Genomic DNA, 21,392 nt, shown 5'->3' on the forward strand with positions numbered 1-21,392 from the left:
TGAAATGCATGAGAAACTTGATGCTTAATTCAAAATCCTGTGTCCCACTTTTTTATAAAACAAACCCAGCTTTAAATCTGGTTTGAATTATTTCTCTGTGGAACTGTAGAGGGAGAAAAAAGAACTGGGGAAACAAAGGCTCCCCAGTTTTGCTGTCTAACTAACGCACCATAAAGATGTCCCACAAGTTTCCGTTTCTACGGTAACCTGGCGAGAAACGGAGTGTGGGTGGCTTAATCGTTAGGGCTGAGCAGTTGTGCAGTAGACTTTTTGTCCTTCTTCCTTCTCTCTGGATTCCTGACTTTTGGTCTGGTTTACTCACTGGGGTGTAATGCTTCTTTTTTTAATATGTTTTATTTTCAATTTTAAGTGAACCATATGTTTACATAAAAAACACAACGACAAACAAAGACAAGGGGGGAAAGAACAACAAGACAACCCCCACAAAACACAACACTTGTTAAAGGTAAGAGTTAAAAATAAAAAACAAAAATAAAAAAATAAAAAGAAAAGAGTTTGCCAGATTACCATATTGATTTAAATAAATACATAAATACATGTTGCAGTCAGATATAACTTGTATAAGGGAGATAGATGCAAAATTACATTTGTGAGTGACGCAGATACAGCACCTCTCCAATTAGAGACCTGTTGTTCAGTGTTGTAGTTCAACTTATAGTGTAGTGATGCAGAAATGGTTCCCAAGCAGTGTTGAATCTATACAGCCAATGTTCAAAGGAGGGAGGAGTTGCTGATTTCCAGTAGAGAAGAATAAGGTTTTTAGCCACCACCTACACCACCAACTGTAGCGCTGTCTGCATATGTTGTGGCAATTGGGACGTTTGTGAAGTACATCCAAAGATGGCCAGGTGGCTATTGGGCTGAATATATTTATCAAACGAGTCAGAAATGCATGTAAAGATCTTGCTCAAGAAACTGTATAACAATGGGCAGAACCAGAATAAATGACCCAGCTCTGATGTTTTGCACCTGTCACAAATAGCCGAGACAGCTGGAAAGATTTTGTTCAGCTTTGTTTTGGAATAGTGCAATCTATGCAGAACCTTAAACTGAATCAACCTTAGTCGGGAACTGATGTAGCAGCGGTGAATTTTGGACAGTGCCTGATTCTAGAGGCCTACAGGCACCTCACAGTCCAAATCTCTAGCCCAAGCATCTCTAATCGAGTCAGAGGGAACCACGGCAGAGAAATAAGAAACAAATTCAGACATGATCCAATTGGAGTCAGAGGGTAACCAGAGAAGCTCAAAGAGTGGGGGTGTAGTGGGGAGATCAAGACTTGGATACCACTCCCTAACACAGTGTCTGACCTGAAGGTAACGAAAGAAATGGGAGTTACGAATACTGTACCTGGAATTAAGCAGTGTAAATGAAGCAAAATGGCGATCAATAAACAGATCTGAAAAAGATCTAATACCCTTCTCTTTCCAGACAGTGAATGCTCCATCTTGTTGGCCGGGGGTAAATGCATGATTTTGGCAAATGAGAGCCTGCATTGAGACACTAGGAGCCTGGCATGCTGCTTTTATCTGGTGTAGGATGCAAAGGGAATTTTTAGAATAAAGTTGTGTTGGTGTATTTTGGACATTGGGGCAGAGCTTGAAAGGGAAAGGGCAGAGAGTGACGACTTTCCTACAGTGTTAGCTTCCAGCTGCTCCTATGAGGGATTCCTATCCACATCAGAATACTCACACTTCCAGTAGGTGAGAGCTCCGGCGTTAGCTGCCCAGTAGTAGTGGTGTCTGAAGTCTGGCAGACTCAGGCCACCATCTCTAGAAGGTTTCTGCAAGTGAGCTTTAGATATTCTGTGGGTTTTGTAGCCCCAAATAAATGCCAGTATCATTGAGTCCACTTTTTTTAAGAAAGACAAATTTTAAATTTTAAAATAGATACAGAAACTTAGGTAGGCAGACAATTTTATTAGCAAACACCCTGCTGATCATAGACAAGGGTAGTCATTTCCAGGTCTCAATATCAACCTTAAATTTTTCTAGGGCCTCTGTAAAATTTGAATTTGAAGAGTTCATCTGGATTTCTGGTCAGCTTGAGTCCCAGGTAAGTTAAGCAGTCATCTGTATCCTAAAGGGTAGGTTTTCAGAAAATAACTTGTAAAATGGCCAACTAATGGTATAAACTTACTCTTTTCCCAATTGATGTTATACCCGGAGATCTTCTCAAAAGAGCAAATATATTGAAAAAGAATGGAGATGGATGTTGCTGGATCTGACAGACAGACCAGGAGGTCATCTGCATAGAGAGCAATTCTGGTCTCAGTTCCATTCAGCCTTATTCCTGTGATAAATTGATGTTCCCTAATTCCTAAAGCGAGGGGTTTCAGGGCAATGTTAAAAAGTAAAGGTGACAAAGGGTCCCCTGTCAGACACCACGTTGAAGAGTGAATGGGGTAGATCTATCCCCATTGATGAGGATGTAGGAACTCGGGCCAGAGAATAATATTTGTGAAAACCTCACTAAAACCAAATTTCTTGAGTAATCCTATGAGATATGGTCATTCTATCATATTGAAAGGTTTTTGAGCATCCAGAGCTAGTACAGCTGCCTTGTCTTCCTTTACATATTTAGCATAAATTATGTTTAGGAATTTACTGACTCAAAGGAAAATCTCTCTGGAACAAAACCAGTTAGGTCTGGGTGTACGATACTTCCTGCATTTTTTGCAAGTCTATTAGCTAAAACCTTTGTTATGATTTTCAAGTCGCAGTTCAACAGCGCAATAGGTCTGTAGCTGCCTGGATCAGTCTCATCTTTGTCTCTCTATAATAGAACACAAAGGTTAGCATCATTAAGAGATGGTGGAAGCTTTCTGTTCTTAAAACTATCTTGACCATTTTGAGCAAAGGGGAAAACATATGCCAAAACATACTGAAAAGCCCTAAAAAACAAACCCGTCTGGACCTGGCGCCTTGCAAATGTGGAAGGATTTAACGGCTTCTTTCAGCTCAGAGAGTGTAAAGTCAGCGTCCAAATTTTCTGTTATGGTTGCATCTAGTTTTGGGAAGTTGAGTTTATCAAAAAAAGATAATAATCATCTTTTGTTGCAGTTGACTTGGAGGTGTAGATATCTGTGTTCATTAATCTCTTTTAAATTTGTAAGTTATTGGCCAGATTTAGATTTTATTTCATTTTTGCTTTATTTTACTTTGCTTGTTCTCCCTTCAGTTGTCTTGTCCAGCAGTTTGTGTTGCGTGTACCCTTATTCAAAATGTTTCCCTTTAATTTTCAAAACTGTTTTACTAATTTGATCGCCCAGTATAGCATTATATTCAAATATTAGCTTTATATTTTGGAACGCTTCATTTGAACAATGAAAGGAATCTCAATACTGTTTTCAGACATTACTGAACAATGTGAATGAGTTTCATTTACATTTAACATGAAATTGATTTATGACCAAAACAAACAAACTTTTATTATTTTTCATAACTAAATTTAGTGAACATTTACTAAAATCTCTCTAACTTACCACATTGCTTGTGTTTGGTGAAGCCCCATAGTTGATCAGTTGATGAACAATGTTTTCGTGTCCCATAAATGCTGCAACGTGGATTGGTGTCAATCCGGACTAGAGAGATGACAAAAAAACATCACAATATAAATTACCCTTTTTTATCGCCATGTTCCTCTGACAAAAAAATCTAAATACATTTGTTACTATTGTGTCTTCTTTTTTTGTTTTATAATTGAATGAAGCTTTAGCAGTAACCAGTTTAAAAAATGGTTGCAAATTTCATGTCTGGTGGGAAACATCCAAAAAAAATGAGCTTAGTCAAGGGGTACTTAAATAAAGTGAATTAGCACCAACTTTCCAAAACTAAATCTTAAATCAGAACTAAAAAAGAAAATGCAACCACATCACCCAAAAATGTTTTTTTGTTTCTGATACAGATTCCCACATTTGCATACCATAAATTTATCCTCAGGTGTTCCTTAGGGATCTGTGTGAGATCGCTGTTTAAAATTTAAAATGTAAATATAATTTTCCAGCAGATGGGCAAAAGTCTTTTATGTTGTTGTTTTGTGGTGTTTGAGCACACTATCAAGCCTTCTGTATCAAGCTTTCTGTCGTTTAGTGTAACATATACAACAGAAAATACTGCTGCAAAATCCTAATGAAACAAAACCTATAATAGCTTTGAATATAACAAACACTATTATCACTGCAACACTTCAGAATTCTGATTCACAGCACTTTTGTTCAGGATTTTCACTTTAAAAAATGTAAAAAAATAAAAAAGACATATTTTTTAAGAAAAGTCTACCTTTTTTAGGCCAAGATAAATCCCATAACCATTTGAACTAAGATGACACCATTCACTCGCTTTTTCACAAGGCCTTTAAACTGAATACTGTATATAATGTAATTGTATAGAATGAAATGTCAAAGTACTTTTTTCATTCCTTTTGGGAAATTAAAAAATTGAAAAAAAAATTGCGTGAATTAAGTGTAAGCATGATAAATTAATTGTATATTTGTGTTGATGACATAAATGCGAAAAGATCGCATTTATTTGGAAATGTAAACGGGCTTGTAAAAAATTGGATTTGAGCATTAAGCCCTGCAGTGTGAACGTAGCCTTGGAGTGCACCTAGTGCCATACCTCTGTGACTGCCTGAATAGACGCCCCGTGCTTCAGAAGGAGCTCCATCACTTTGACTCTGTTTTTCTTGCAGGCGATATGCAAAGGAGTGAAACCATTCTGGAACAAAAATAAGTAGATCAATGTATGTAACATAAACAAACCAAGAAGTCTTTTCTTGTGTGAAACTTTCTATGTCTTGCAGAGCTGGTGGAGAAATTTGGAGTAATGCATAGAACACAAAGGTGTTCTAGAGCCTTCCTCACCCTTTTTCTTGCACCCAGAAAAGGCCAGCTTGTGTGAAAAAAAAGTCAAGTCCGTGACAAAACTTGAGCTTTAAAAAATAAAAGCTACCTTATACTAAAATAGATTCTTTCGACTGCAACTCTGTCTTTTTTGGCCAACTTTTATGCACCCACTCTTTCCCTCATCATTCCCTCTTAGTCTTTGAGGTTTCTGACTGAGCCCTATGACATCATTTTTTTTTTTTCACTCATAAAGTCCCAAGACTCAGACCACACCCTTTCATTTCAGAGCTTGTTAGGAAAGTAATGGAAAAAACCTCATTGTTGTAGCTTGATCTTTTACAATTGTTTTGGTTGTTTCATATAAAATACTTTACTGACTGAAGTTAAAAAAAAAAGTTTTCTGCATGATCCTCACCAGAGCCTTAGCATTGGGATTGGCCTTCTTGTCTACAATGACTTTTGCCACTTTGTAATGTCCGCAGTGGGCGGCCACGTGCAGCGCTGTCAGGTAGTCGTTGGTCACATCATCAACAGGCACATCGTGATGCAGAAGCAGCTGGACACAATTAAGGTGGTCACCCTGTGTCGCCATGTGAAGAGGAGACAGACCGTTCTGGAAACAGAAAAAAACAAAACAAAAAGTCACCAGCCAATATGTCTTTACAATTGTCTTTCTGGGAGAGTAAGAAGGTGAGAAGTGGAAACTGCACCTTGGTTTTTGACAGGATGGGTGCCCCTCTATTCAAAAGCATTTCCACCACCTGCTCATGGCCGCTCCTGGCTGCACAGTGGAGTGGCGTCAGGCCGTCCTGTGCAACAAGGGGCAATCACTTATAGCGTCTGATTGTTTGACAAGCACTAAGTAAAGAGGATTTGAATAAAAAGTATGTGCATGTTGTTGAAAAATCTTGAAGAATGACACCCTGTGAGGTTGAAAACATACTTTGATTTTTCTCTTTAGATACTATCACAGCACAAACAGGACTTATAAACAAAGGGAAACACGCTGAAGGGTCCTCTGATGCTTCTTTAACAACTGGCTTGGAAACACGTATTTAAGTGACTACTTCCAACGAAAGGTTGGTAAATACATGTCTTGGGCTTCTGTGTTCAAACCTCACATGTTTACGGGTTGCAACACAAGTTTCTACAAAAGCTTCCAGGTTGTACATACAAAGCGCGTGGATACTGAATGCATGTTTAAGGTTAAACCAAGTCAAAGTTTGACCAATCAGGGACTCGGATTTGGTAGTGGCATAAGGATGGCTTCCTTAATTCACAGAAGTGCCAACCTTTTGAAAATTGATCATGGAGGAAAAAAATAACAATTGTGGTTTGTTCCTGACTTGAATTATATGAGTCTTTCATATATCAGACTAGAGCTCTGAAAGAAAATGCCTGGAGCAAGATTTGTAGGAACTGCACTGCTTCGACATTTCACACCAAGCCTCTTCCAAATCTAAATGGTGGACATGTAAGGGTTAATTCCACACAAAGTATGCATTATCAGAAATTAACGCACGGCATGGAAGCCTGAACCGTCCGACGCGAAGCATCTGATAATATACATATTGAAGGCCATTAACCTGCGTATACCATGGTCACTTACAAAATACATAAATATTCATTTATTTTTTAGTACTTAATTCTTGTTATTTCGACTGCAGCAGCAAAAGAATATATGTGATGATCGTCACGATGTAACCCAAAGCATTAGTTCAGAGAGAAATTTGTTGCTTGTTTTTGTCCAGCTAAAGCTAAAGCTTGTTTTAAAGAAGCCAGCGAAGTGATATAGAACATTTAAGCCATGTGACCGGAACTTCTTTTTTAAGTGTGCATTTTCACTGTGGATTATCACTTTTTAATCCACACCCAGCAGCCAATCAGAGTCGAGAATTCACCTGGACCATGATACAAGCGCTAGTATCGGGTAGCGACAGTCCAGTGTGAACATCTTGCACTAAGTGCTTGTTTAAGAATGCGTGTTTGGCATGTCCTTGAACATTTACGGCACAGGAGTCTTGGAAGGTTCATATCTGCTTAAACATCTGCATGTGTGAGGAGGCTTGGATCTGTTGTGCATTTCAAATTCTAGATTTAAATGAAAATTCAAGATTTATTTGAGAAAGCTCTGTATCAACATCTACTTGCAGAACACAGGAAGATTCATACTATTATCGAGTGTTATTATGATACATACAAATACTGATGCAAACCTTTGTCCGTGCATCAATCTTGGAGCCTCTCTCCAGCAGCAGCCGTACCATGTTGCTGTTCCCACGTTTTGATGCTACATGCAGAGGTGTTATGTCATTCTGCAAAAAATGAGAAGCAGAACTGTTGCACAATCGTAAGAATAAGAACTCCAGTAAGTAAAACAAAAAAAATCAACAGAAAGACACAAGGAGATCTCATGTGTCTTTCACAGCAATGATTAATGATTTATGTAAAGGAAAATTAATAAATGTCTCCCTCTAGAGGAACACCAACATCCATCTGCAGCCTTTAACAGCTGTTTTAACAGACAGTAAACTGTTGTGTACTTTTGCATAATTAGAAATACATGTTTTCTAACTTAATTTAGATAAAATCAAGACAGGTATAACACACTAGTTCTTGTGGCATTTTTCTGATGATGGAGGACATATTAAAATAATTAAGCTCAAAATTGCATTTTGAGTATTTCTTTCTTCAAATTGTTCTGAATCAGGAGCAGATGAACAATTTATGATGTAAAAAACAACCTGGGCAGCCCACAAGCTCCCTACTCAGAGCTTCTAGCAACGGGGAAGGGAAAGAGGGCTGGGTTGCTCTGTGCTGACGAACGCGCCCACAACTCAGAGGTGACTTTCTAACTAACTACTGCTGGTCTGCAGAAACTATGTCCATGAAAACGACACTTTTTTTTTTAAAATATTGGCTACAATCAACATAAACATAATTTAAAGATCACTGCAAACACTTCAAAAGATGATTGGATTGCGACATAAAGATGTGGTGCTACTGTCTACAAGCCCGAACAACCCAAAAATCTGCAGCACTCATTTTAGTTTATGTGACTAAAGTTTAAGTCACTAGGACCGAGTATTTCAAAATTTTGGATCAGGATTAAAGTGATCCGGATTTACAAATCCTCTGATCTGACTCCACAGATCACAGCTTGTATTTCAAAAAATTTGCTGGATCAAAGCAAGTTTGCTCAGATCTGTTCGGATAGGGATTTCCAGATCCGTCCCACCCACAGAATCAGTGAAGAGAACGTGGAAAAAGGCGGAGCCTTCTGCTGTAATAGGGAAAAGTCTGCAAGATTTTTGCAACTAAATGTGAGTAATATTTATTATTATTCTATTATTATTATCATGAGAATGTCGCTTCTGTTAGACCATAACAAATACAAACTTTGCAGAGCTTCTGCTTAATTGGGTCGGCTTCATTTAGCAGGAAGCTCTTTTTACTTTTTTAATCATATTAACTGAACATCCCTTTAATTTAATTTTTGTTTCTTTGTAAACACATTTATGTCTGGTTTAAAGATGTTATCCTGCAGTAAACTGACAGACACATTTGACTGTTTTTTTTTGTTGCAGGTTTAGAAAGAGTTTGTGCATTTGTCTCTGCTGTGCTCAGTGTCTCAGTGGAATTGTATATTTTACTTTTTAAAACATTTGCATTCTTTTAAACACTAAAAAGTCTACAAAAAAACTAGTGAAATGATCAACAAATCCTTAGAAAAGAGCTGAGCCCTTTTGCACAGAAACTTCTAAAACACGATTCTGTATTTTACCTTTGTGTTTCTAGTGTCCTAAGTTAAGCTGCTTTTCTGTTAGTTTTTTTAGGTGTTTGCATTGTTGATCTCATTGTACATTAGTGAGAAACTATTCCTTTTATAACTAATAACATTTTTTTAAAATTGAAATAGACTTCTCTTTTAAAAAGATAACAACCAGTATCGAACAAGAAGTAAACAATTGTTTCTAAGTCAGCTATTGAATGATGAATGTTCTTCATCTTTTAATTTCTTTTTTTAAATTTAAGTTTTATTGAGAAATTTTACAACTATTCAACAAATGGAGTGTAGAGTTACCCAGTGTTGGGTTTAACGGATTACAGAGTAACAAATAACTGTAATTTTATTACTTTCGTCAGTAACGTAACAAATTACTTTTGAATTTCGGTAACTATTTACAATTACTGGACTTTAGAAAAAGAGATGCTGCAAGGAGTCCTCTCATCCCCGAGGAGCAGCAGGTGAGCAGAAGAGCAGAGACCCGCTCTGAGTACTGATGTGTCATTTGCGAATGAAACAACTTTAACGTCGGCTCTTCAGTGTGAAAGACAAGAGCAAGCTCCTTCCTGAGAGCCGTTTTTTCAATATTAATTTACACTTTTTTACTTTGGGTTTTTCTCTAAGCTGCATGTGACTGTATCTCTGGTCAATATGAGTTGCGCTCTGCAGAGGGGGGTGGGGGGTAGTTCGGTAGACTTGCAGCAGTGCAGAACTATGCACAAACGACAGACGTATGGGGAGAGAGACATGTGCAACTCATTGTAGTGGGATACCTAAAGTCAGTGTAAATGAACATAGAGGAATTAAATAGTTCTTTATGTTTTCAGAAGAGTTGCTTAATTTCAAATTTGATAGATAGGAATTTAGGCGTAACAGGTTTATCTCACTTTGAGCAGTGGCATAGACCAGATTTCTTGTAACTTATTTTTGTGTCATTTTTCACACCGTTGTCTGAATTCAAATGAAGCCAGATTTATGTCTTGAACCTGGTTCATACTTTGCAAGATGGTATTTCTTTAAAAATAAAGTTAAATAAAAGACAAGAGGATCTTGTTTGGGGAAAATGTTTTTCCCCAGAGAATTTATATATGAGAGAAAAAAAAGTAAAGTAAGGTAACGAGTAGTGAATTACTTTTTCAAATAGGTAATTAGTAAAGTTATTTAATTACAATTTTGATCCAGTAACTAAGTAAAGTAATCAGTTACTTTACTAATCACTGGTGTTAGCTCTGCATCTTTTTCATTGTAAATTTATAAATTAATTCTCAATAGTCTTTTCCTGTTCATTGGGTAGAACCCAAAATGGTTTTACATATAAAATATATCTGAAAATGAAAACGTAATTAAAATGTTGTCACTATATTTAGTCTGTTTTTATATGTGTTTATGTAACATTTTAAAATTGAGAATTAAGTTTTAATAACAGATCCTAAATTCACAAGCCCTGCTACAGCATGCATACCTCTGCATGTCAGTTTTTCAAGCACCTACCCTTGCCTTGAAGTCCACGGCTGCCCCTCTGTTTAGCAGCAGCGTTGCTACATTAATATTGCCGTAGTGAGCTGCGATGTGGAGGGGGGTGAACCCGCTCTGAGAAAGAGCACACGCAAAGAGACATTTTAAAAAAAGGAAAAAGCAGGAAATGAACAAAAGCTTGAGCAGTGAAACGCTGAATGATCACATCAGACCCAAGGAGACCATCAGTTAACATGCAGCTGAATTTGAGAACATAATGACACTCCATGGACACTTGAAGCACAGCAGTTTTTCTTGGATACAGTTCAATACAATTTTTCCAATAAGGGTACATTCCACTTTATGTTTTGCCATTTACCGTTTAAAGAGGTCAGTGAGTGTAAACTGCTGCTTCTGTGGTTAACATGCTGCAGAAAACATTTGGACTAAATAAAAGCTGAATTGATCAGATTAATTAGATTAGAATAGAAAACCCTTTTCTATGCTGTAACAAGCTTTTATCAAAAAAGAAACTGAGCATACATTCAGTTGAGCATGCATCTGTTAATCTAAGGCTGAGAAAACTAACTGAAATACATTTATATAGCAAAACAGCATCATTTTTTTAAATCAACACATAACATCACATAGGATCACTTAAAAAATTAATAGAAGAAATGAATAGACTGTTATAAAACATTCTGTAACAAAAGATAATGTGATTTTAAAGTATCTGCCAATGCAGTGTGGTGATTTCCATTATTTTTGGTCCTATTCACTATCCTTCTATTTTACACTTTTCTACATCTTATATTGTCCATTTCATAAAATACCTTATATTTTGGTGAGTTTCACTTAAGTAAGATCTACCTTATGTCTTCACTTCTTATTTTCACCTTCATTTTGACTTTCATTATTTGATTTATTTTGAAATTGTACTTTTACATTTTATTTTTCAGTACTTTAGTTTCACCTGATTAGGATTTTATGTAATGAATGTACTCTTTTACTCTTTATTGCATGTTTTCTGTTATGTTTAAGGGTCACTGCAGCACCTCATCCTATGACTGGTTTTGCTTTGGTTTGGATGTTCTTATCTCTGTATTTATCCGAACTTGGGACGGGCATATAAAAGCACTGGATTGTGCTTCCTTGTGATTGGATTGATTGCACTTGATCAAATGTTCAAAAAGAAATATAAATGTTGTCAAGAGATTAACTTAAAAAACAGGCTTTTTTGGGTCTCTAAAATGAGGTGTGTACGGTGGCCCAGAAGGGTCACAACACAACACATTAACTTTATACACAACACACTAACTTTACACACAACACATTAACTTTACACACAACACACTAACTTTACACACAACACACTAACTTTACACACAACACACTAACTTTACACACAACACATTAACTTTACACACAACACATTAACTTAACACACAACGCATTAACTTAACACACAACACATTAACTCACAACACAACACAATAGCTCACAACACAACACATTAACTCACAACACAAGACATTAACTCACAACACAACACATTAACTCACAACACAACACAATAACTCACAACACAACACAATAACTCACAACACAACACATTAACTCACAACACAACACATTAACTCATGGCCCAGAAGGGTCACAACACAAAACATTAACTTACCTCACAACACATTAACTCACAACGGAAGTAAAGCAGCAATTGAAGTGCTTTTATTCTGAAATTTCTACTGGGCTGAGCAGCTAACTACCTAACAGAAAGTAATGTCACAGTGAGCTGTGGAGGGAGCATGTTATTGCTACAAGAGAAGCTAGCAGCAGTGTTGCCAGAAACTTTGTCTTTACTACGGTTCTCCTTCCTCTAAACACACACAAGATGAACACACACTCCTCCCTCCGCTCTGACACCCCCCTCTGTCGCTGCACGCGCGCTCCTCTCCTCTCCTCTCCTTTTTTCTGCTCCGTCCTGTGTGTGCGTGTGTGTTGGGGACTGCACGTGCTTGTGTGAGAGGACGGAGCGGAAAAAAGGAGAGGAGAGGAGCGCGCGTGCAGCTCCCTCCACAGCTCACTGTGACATTACTTTCTGTTAGGTAGTTAGCTGCTCAGCCCAGTAGAAATTTCAGAATAAAAGCACTTCAATTGCTGCTTTACTTCCGTCGTGAGTTAATGTGTTGTGTTGTGAGTTAATGTGTTGTGTTGTGAGTTATTGTGTTGTGTTGTGAGTTATTGTGTTGTGTTGTGAGTTATTGTGTTGTGTGTAAAGTTAATGTGTTGTGTGTAAAGTTAATCTGTTGTGTGTAAATTTAGTGTGTTGTGTGTAAAGTTAGTGTGTTGTGTGTAAAGTTAGTGTGTTGTGTGTAAAGTTAATGTGTTGTGTGTAAAGTTAGTGTGTTGTGTATAAAGTTAATGTGTTGTGTTGTGACCCTTCTGGGCCATGAGTTAATGTGTTGTGTTGTGAGTTAATGTGTTGTGTGTAAAGTTAATGTGTTGTGTGTAAAGTTAATCTGTTGTGTGTAAATTTAGTGTGTTGTGTGTAAAGTTAGTGTGTTGTGTGTAAAGTTAATGTGTTGTGTGTAAAGTTAGTGTGTTGTGTATAAAGTTAATGTGTTGTGTTGTGACCCTTCTGGGCCACCGTAGGTGTGGGATCAAATCTCACTCTTGACATTATTTGTGAGCTGGTACTAAAAAAAAGAGTTGGCTCAGCAACAGGTGGAAGGAGAAATTAATAATGCCTCAAAAAATGAAATGCAAAAAATAAAGTATTTACTCAAAAATATGTAAAATTAAGAAATGTTGGTTTGGGATTGTAATAATAGTAAGCTTGGCAAACATTGCAGATTCTATGATCAAATATCTACTTTTTGGGGTCTAACCCTTTAAAATTGGTGATGTTGCCGGTGACATCTCATTTCGGCATTGCACCGATATGTAACACTTTTTTCCGCATCGGAATAAGCATATTTACGTTGACTGCATAAATACTTCACTACTTTAAGGTGTTGCATATCAGCAACACCCTACGCTTTAGAATCGGCTAGAAATATGTTAATTGCAAAAACAATTGAAGTATTACAGTAGCCGAAAGAATTTCATGACAAGCTCCGATGTAAAAATTTGAATTTTCTATAAAATTTGTATTTTTGTGTCTTTTGAGATAAGCAATTAAAAGTAAAATTAGTTTGTTTTTTTCCCACACAGTATCGGGGCCTCTTTTTCACTGCTGGCATATGCCACTATCAAGTGTTAGGCAGGTCAGAAGTCATTAGCAAAGCTGAGCTTCAGTTGCAGCATAAGTTGAGCTGAGTGGCATCAAGTTTTCTTCACACACAAGATCTAAGCTACACAAACACTGAGCCAACATCCCCATTAAATGCCAGTAAATAACTGAAACCCCAAAGATAACATGCATTTGCTTAAAGAAATATCTAAATATAAGTGAAACTCCACTTATATCAGCATAAAGCAGTGCAAAAACGCAACACAGACCTTAATGTAATGCAAGCTCAAACACAGGTAAACAGATGAAGTGCAAAAGCATTCAAGCTAGCATTTCACGACCATGCTAGCAGACAGAAGGTTTTGCAGCAGTGGCTGTGAGCACAGAATGATAAGAGAGGAGAAGAAAACAATTGTGGAGAAGTACTACCTCTGTTGTCCTATTCACCATCATCTAGAAAGAAAAAAGGGAACGGGGAGGGAACAGAGGGGCAACATAAAGGGATCAAATTGGGGGAGGATAAAAACATTCATTCATTCATCTTCTTCAGTTTTGTCCCGGTTGGGGTCACTGGGCTACCGGAGACTATCCGGGCCACTTGTGGGCGAAGGCAGGGGACATCCTGGACAAGTCACATATTACACGCCCATCCACACCTAGTGACAATTTAGAATGACCAATTAACCTATGAAGCATGTTTTTGGACAGTGGGAAGAAGCCAGAAAAAATCCACACATGCACGGGGAGAACATGCAAACTCCACACAGAAAGGTCCCCTATTGATGTTCTTTTTCAAGTCTGCCAGATGGGACTTGAACCGGGGCCTTCTGGCTATGAGGTAAGAGCCCTAACCACTGCGCCACTGTGCAGTCCTTGAAGAAAAATTTGTTCCGGTGAAAAGATTAGGGTGGTTGTTTCAACACAACAAACGGCAGGAACACAGATATGGCTACACAAAACTGTCGGATGGATACAAGACAATGTGGCTCTACGAATTAAAAATAACTGAAAAAAATAGCACCACACAACACTGGAAGCAGGTTTCCTTTTTGCTGCCTGCTTTACTCTTTAAATAGCCTATGTCATGCAAAATCAACTTTTTGAGCTTTTAAATATTTTTAAAAATATAAAGGATTTGTATCAAAATGTTCACCTCTCGCTTGGACTTTTAGTACTGAAATGTTTATGGTTTTGAATTTTACATTTCCGGCACATAAAAATAAATGGGGGATCATTCTGCTCTGAAAAACTTTGCGCCATTTAAAATTATAAACTTCTTCATACTTTTACATACATACAAAACATTCACCAGTTTCAGGAGATTCTTGCTTATACTGTTTTTTACTTATACGTTTTATGCTTCACATGTATGTTTTTTATGGGCAAAATGTGAAATTTTCAGGCTATTGAAAAGAATGTTGGAAATTGAACATGGTAAAAACCTTGTATAATTTGACAGCTTTAAATTATGTCATATAAATGACACTAAAACTAAAACTCAAAACCTTCATCACCCCCCACCCATCCACAAAGGAGTGGGTTCTCACATTGAAACGGCCCCTTCTAGAGTCTACGCTGTCAGCACCGCCTCCAGGCTAACACACACATCCACTTTCTCTGTGGAGTAAGCAGTGATCAGCTAAAAGCTTTCATTTTAAATATTCACTTCCATCTTAAAAGTTCGGATGTTATTTGTTTTCATGGGCGAAACGCTGTCAAGTCCAGCTCTAGGTTGACATCATGAAATATACAGCATCCACAATGAAGGAAAGCTGGTGTCCCAGAGATTTAGTCGTCTTACTTCTGGGTAGGAAAATTAGCTGCAAACATAACATAAATTGTTCTTTAGTGTGCCAAAGGTAATGTATTATCATATCAATAGATATACTCTGAAAGGCTTAAGAAAAGCATGATACAGGCCCTTTTCAAAGGCTTTTATGTTTTAGCTCTTCTGCACAAAGAGCTTGCTGTAATAAAGAGATGTTACAAGGACTCAGTTTGTGCTCTGAAAATGGATTTCGTGGGTTTTTATGGCATAACTTGAGGTCTATGGATGGTATACACTTTGTTGTCATCCTCTATGGCAGTGTTTCCCAACCCTGGTCCTTGGGGCACCCTATCCTGCATGTTTTTCATGTTGCCCTGCTGATGCACACCTGATTCAGCTCATCATCAGGCTCTGTAGAAGCCTGACAACGAAAGTCATCAAAGGCAGTTGTGTTTGAGCATGGCTAGATTGAAAAAATGCAGGACAATGTGCCCCGAGGACCAGGGTTGAGAAGCACTGCTCTATGGAATTCTTGGGTTCCTTCTATTCACATTTGGGGGAAAAATAAAAACATGAAATAGAAACATTTTGGCAGTTTCACCAGTACAACAAAATATACACATTTATGCCGCTGTTGGGCACTGTTGTGGATTTAAAGGTTTACCTTTGACTCCACGTCTGCGTTGTGGTCGTTCTGGAGAAGAAGGGCAGCTGCCTTGGTGTCATCCTTCCGTGCGGCGATGTGCAGTGCAGGGAGGCGAACCTTTCCCTTAGTATCATTTTCCAGGAGGAGTGAGACCACTTGGTCATGGCCCTGCTGCAGCGCCACTGCCAGTGGTGTGAAACCATCCTGTCAATAAAAATAACGTAAAAAAGTTTGTGAAAAGATAAAAGAAACAAGTCTTGGTAGAAATGACTTGTTTAAGCAAACAAATGTCGCTAAGGAAATCCATAAAAGCTAGAAATTGTTTACTAAAAGAATCAATGCTTTTTAGTCTTTACGGCTTGCCACAGTAGCACAAACAACTGTAAGCACTGTCATTGAAATCAATCAATTTAGACCTTATCATTATTAATCTATCAGCTTCAATAACTATAAGAAAAACTCTTCTTAAAAAATTCAGGGAAGATTGAAGCCAAAACATTTTAGCTTCACCACAAGGTGCAACTGTGCCTGAAATGTTCAGACCTTTTTTAATTGGGCCTGACAGAATTGGGCTAGTAAGACATGTTCTATATATTGTATAGTTAAACATGCTAGCAAATCTGAATGCATGAAAAACACCAGCTAGCTAAAACTACAGAAAAAAAAATCCAGTTACTTCAGTATAAAAAAAATTAGATAAAACCAAATTGTAGGTGTTAATGTTTTAGCTTCAAGATTTACCAAAAAGAGGCCTCATCCAAACTTGAGGCTACTATATTTGCGATATTTTCTTTAAATTAACAATAAGGACATGTTTTTGTCGCATAGCTTTGGGTGTTCCATAAATTTGATTTAATTTTCTGTACTAAAATGGCTAAAAAAAAATATCCAAACAAAAAATAAATATTTAAAAGTGGAACAAAAGGATATCAAAAATACTTTGTTGGTGCAAGTGCTTCTAGTTTTACCTAGTTTGAAAATGTTACTTCCTGCCATCAGTAACTATGCATGAAATTCATTAATCAGATGCATTCAATGTTTGCTCATTAAAAAAGGTGGAAAATATTCAATCTTTACAGAAACATTAGCATTCCTTTTGCTTCTGAAAACTGAAAGTACTTTGTTCTCTTTAACAAGACAACAAACACAATTCAACAATTGGCGACAATTAAAAAAAAAGTTCTCAATATCAGTTTAAATAAAATAAACCTCATTCATAAACAAATAAAAAACTGCACATTATTTTGAAGGATTGGAACTTTTTTGATTTATTACTGGACCCAAAATTTGATTTACCATTGGATCAAAATTCAGCACAAAGCTAACACCTGCTTCTAGAAAAGCTCCCATGAATTTCTGGACAAACAAGGAACACAGCTTTTCAGTGAAACACTAAAGTTGTCAAGGTTTTGGATATGGACCCCAAGAAAACAAACAGGCTTAAGCCCAAATAGGTTTATTTTGGGACTCATGCTGCATTCACACCAAACATGATTTGCTCGTCAAATTTGTGTACTCTGCCTCTCTTTTAACGTCAGTCAAGCCAGTCAAATTTATTCCTCAACTCCTTGACACCCCGGCCGTGGAGCAACCGCTAACAGTTTTCTTAACTTAATTTGTTGGTCAACTCTACAAGAACGTCGCTATCAAAGAGTCACTGAAATCATCACGTGCCCAAAGCTGAGTCGCTGCATCAACCTCGCCACATCCAAAGCCCAAATGGCGCTGCAGGACCTCAGATCGCGTCTGTACATTGACATCACCGTTGAAACTAGACCCCCTCTGATGCGCAACTCGCATCTGGTGTGAATGCACCTTACGGTGGGACTGGAAAACAAGAGTCTCTGGGAGCAACACGGTCATAGGCCACCAGGTGGAGCAACAGTTTTTTGCAAGGGATGTTCATGGCAGCATGAGTCCAAGGCGAGAGAAACTAAAGGACTGCATTAGGCCAGATCACAGACTTAGAAGGATTATCTTGTTGGAGTTATGCTTGACATCAGCAAGTCTCTCCTCTTGAAAACCTGTGGGGAACAAAATAAATTCACAACTCCAAAAACTCCTGAGAGAGGCAACAGGTCAGCACTGATGGAAAGCAAACTTCCACTTTCAGGGCTTGGCAACAGGACTAAGGTGATGTGCTGACTGAAGTGCGGCAGCTCCTTATGAAGGCAGGCACACAGGAGAAGTAAATCAACTGATTGCACTAGTGAGATGAGCTGCCAAGGTGGAGTGATTTTAATGAAGTAGCAGTCTTGAATAAAACCTCAAATGTATAAATGGAAAAAACTATGACTGATTACAAAAACAATCTATAAAGAGGGGGTGCCCAAATCCAGGCTTCAAGGACTGACCTCCTGCTAGTTTGCCAGAAACCCTGGCTTACCTGCTATTGATTACCTGGAACAGGTGTTTAGCCAATAAGACGCTTCAATGGCAGGATGGTTGGAAAACATGTAGGACACTGGCCCTCGAGGTCTGGATTTGGGTACCCCTGCTTTAAAGCTTTTATTCAAAAATATAAATGCATCAATGAAGATTCTCATTCATCCAGGTGGTGTTGCCTTGATGTTGCATGACATTTGGACTTAAAATCCTGATGTTTTCTAATTCTAATATTTTAGATTTTATATGATGGTTCATTCTGAGAAATGATTAAGTTTATAATCATAGTTGGAATATATGATTATCCTCCAGCTGCTGCAGACTTAACCATGTGTGATATTTAAATCCAAATCTGTCAAAACCCTCTGGCTCTTTGTGATGGGTAAAAAAAACTTAACCAGCAGTAAAAGATGAAGGAAAAAAAAATAGTGTGGATATAGCAGATGTGCAACTGAAGTTAGATTAAATGAGACTTAAGGATGATTAAGTTGAATTTTAGTCCCAAGTCTGAATGCACCCTCACCTTTTGAATAAAGATGGCAAATAAGGACAATTCAGAAATAGATACATTATCCCAGAATTGATGCAGTGTAATATTATCTGTTTATCACCTTGACTTCACACTATTTTTTAAATATGAACCATAAATGTTTATTGTGTTGAAATACAGTACAGACCAAAAGTTTGGACACACCTTCTCATTAAAAAAAAATGGGAAGGTGTGTCCAAACGTTTGGTCTGTACTGTACATCAAGTGATTCAAAGTATTTATCATGTGGCAAGCTTTTGAAAGCTTCCAACAAATCAGAATTTGAATGAGAAAAAAAAAAGAATGACTAATGTGAATATGTGCAATTTTATTCAAATCATTTATTTTTATATATTATTTATCGGAATATGGGCATATTTGCTGCACCTTGACACAGTGGGACTTTATATTTACTGTACATACAAATAAAACTGACAATTCTATTCTATATCTTTTGATTGTTTTATCAATAGAATTATTCGTATATAAAAGGGAAAACTTTACCTAGTTTCCAGGAGGAGTGAGACCACTTGGTCATGGCCCTGCTGCAGCGCGACTGCAGCAGGGCCATGTGTTTTTTAGGCCAGATCTAAATGCAAGTCATTTGGTTTTTTGAGTATCTCAATACCAAGTACCGATCTGATACTTTTAAAAATGGACACATTTAATAAACAGATCTGTTTATTTCGCTATTTTTCTGTTATTAACTTTCTTTTATCATTTAACACTTAAACAGAGCACTTCGGTAAAGTAGCTTAAACAATGATAAAGAATAGGTGATAATGAGTCATGTAAGAAAGTTTGGTGAGTTTAGCTTTAGTTTATTAAGCTTATAATTTGCTATAAAGCTCAGTGCACACTGCCCTCTGCAAGGGTGTTCAAATGACCACTTTCAATTGAAGGCCAAAGTGAATCTGCATTTTGGGCTTCCGCTTCAAAACTGTCATGTTCATTCATTGTTACGCAAGTTTTTACAACCGTTTTTGCAGTACAAAACATAAACCCATTGAATGCACATTGAAAGTTAAACTAGGTCAAACTTCAACCAATCAGAGACTTAGATTTGGTAGGGATGTTTGGATGACATCCCATTTAATTCACCAAAGTGCCAACTGTTTGAATATTGATTATGAAGGTTAATAATTGTATTTTGTGCTCAGTTGGAATTATATGATAACAGGTCTTTCATATATCAGAATAGAGCTGTGAAAGAAAAAGCCTGGAGCAGGATTCTCAAGATTTGCACCACTTTGACATTTCACACCAAGCCTGTAGGTGGCAGACATGCATCAGTGAACAGTAGAAAGAAGAAAAAGCCCCTGCTTGTCCAGTGTGAACACCATATTTTGTTAAAAGCATCTTCATGAATGCACTTTAAATGCACTAAAATCCACGCAACATGTCCGGTGTGAACGTAGCAAACGTGTTGAAAAGTGAACATACAAAGCCACACCCAGGGGCACACATAACTAAGGATTGCTGCAGTGAAGAGCCTTTCAAAGGTGCATCACTTCCAAATGATGTTTCATTTTAGATTCACAAGACACACTGAGCCTGCTGGGTGTCCTAAAATAACATAAATATGATCCACATCAGAAGCAAATGACAAACAGGCACCAGAAGAAAGCTTTTCAACGCAACCTCCAAGCAGTGAGACAGAAAATCTTTACCACATTAATGAAGCGCAAAACACCACTAATATGGTAGTTTTATTTTCAACATTGGAGTCAAATAATAACAAACAATCCTACAAGAACAAACATCTAAAATGAGAAGAATCAAGGAAGGTAAAATAAAAAAACAAAGGATGCTCTGATCGCTTGTGCTCCATTCAACCTAAATTATTAAACACCACAAGATGCTTCCAACATGAATATATATTCCCCCGCATGAATAATTTACTTGTTCTCCCCCTGGAGGAGACTGCAGTGAAGGTGAAAGGAGGGGAATGCAGGGGCTGGGGTGGAGACAGGCTGTGTAGAGGCCAGGCGTGGATTCAAAAGAGGGTGGGAGGAAGAGAATAAAGCACATAGATTTCTTCAAAAAAATGTCTAGGACAAAAAGTCAGCAAAACAGCCAAAGATAATGGTGTGATCCTAAGAACAAAAAAAAGTTGAAAATTCTAATTCTAATCGATTTAACAACTGTAATCCAACAGAAAAATCATTAATAAGTCAACCTAGTAACAAAAGAGGATTTTTAAAGGAAGAAAAGAGAAAATCCAAAATTAAAAAATTGAAAAAAAGCTTGTGATTCCAACTTTAATTGATTTAAAAACTGTAGTCCCACAGATTTGAGAAAAACTTTTCGAGTCAAAATAAAGTCACAGATGAGGATTGGAAAAAAAAGTGAAAATACAGAACTGTTAAGACCTTCCTTTAGAAGGCATTACTTGTATAGCTAAATCCTATTGAGTGAAGTCAAATTTACAATTCAGTTGAACTGTTCATGAGAAGGAGACCAATGGTTAATGACATTGCTTGTTAATTATATGGAGGCTAAATAAACACTGGGGAAAAGGGTGGCAACTAGCAGCTCTTATGGACTGTCTGTGCAAACAGACATTAATGAAGCTGTAAATAATGGGCTCTCACAATTGTCGTTAGTAACCTTACCTCAGTAGCAATGCTCTGACTGGAACCATTTTCAAGTAAGAGTTGCACCACGTCCAAGTGATTTTCCTGAGCTGCCATGTAGAGTGGCGTGAAGCCATTCTAGGAAAA

At 37.4% G+C, this 21,392-nt stretch overlaps 1 protein-coding gene across 39 annotated transcripts in view; it reads right to left on the reverse strand.

Annotated features, from left to right (window-relative positions):
• The window catches only part of LOC101172448 (ankyrin-3), a 228,478-nt gene that overhangs the window by 98,972 nt on the left and 108,114 nt on the right, over positions 1-21,392 (reverse strand). For 31 of the 39 annotated variants that reach the window (XM_078936975.1, XM_078936969.1, XM_078937015.1 and 28 more), the window contains exons 5-13: positions 21,285-21,383; positions 15,774-15,959; positions 13,771-13,794; positions 10,146-10,244; positions 7,084-7,182; positions 5,578-5,676; positions 5,283-5,480; positions 4,641-4,739; positions 3,506-3,604 (exon numbers count right to left, since the gene is read on the reverse strand). In XM_078936975.1, coding sequence (XP_078793101.1) covers positions 3,506-3,604; positions 4,641-4,739; positions 5,283-5,480; positions 5,578-5,676; positions 7,084-7,182; positions 10,146-10,244; positions 13,771-13,794; positions 15,774-15,959; positions 21,285-21,383 — 1,002 coding nt within the window. The remainder of the gene's footprint in view (positions 1-3,505; positions 3,605-4,640; positions 4,740-5,282; positions 5,481-5,577; positions 5,677-7,083; positions 7,183-10,145; positions 10,245-13,770; positions 13,795-15,773; positions 15,960-21,284; positions 21,384-21,392) is intronic. The other 8 variants (XM_078937006.1, XM_078936982.1, XM_078937002.1 and 5 more) reach the window with 1 other exon arrangement.

The sequence above is a fragment of the Oryzias latipes genome, chromosome 19 (genome assembly GCF_053564925.1).
Source record: "Oryzias latipes strain Hd-rR chromosome 19, Olatipes_Hd-rR_3.1".
Classification (NCBI taxonomy): Eukaryota; Metazoa; Chordata; class Actinopteri; order Beloniformes; family Adrianichthyidae; genus Oryzias; species Oryzias latipes.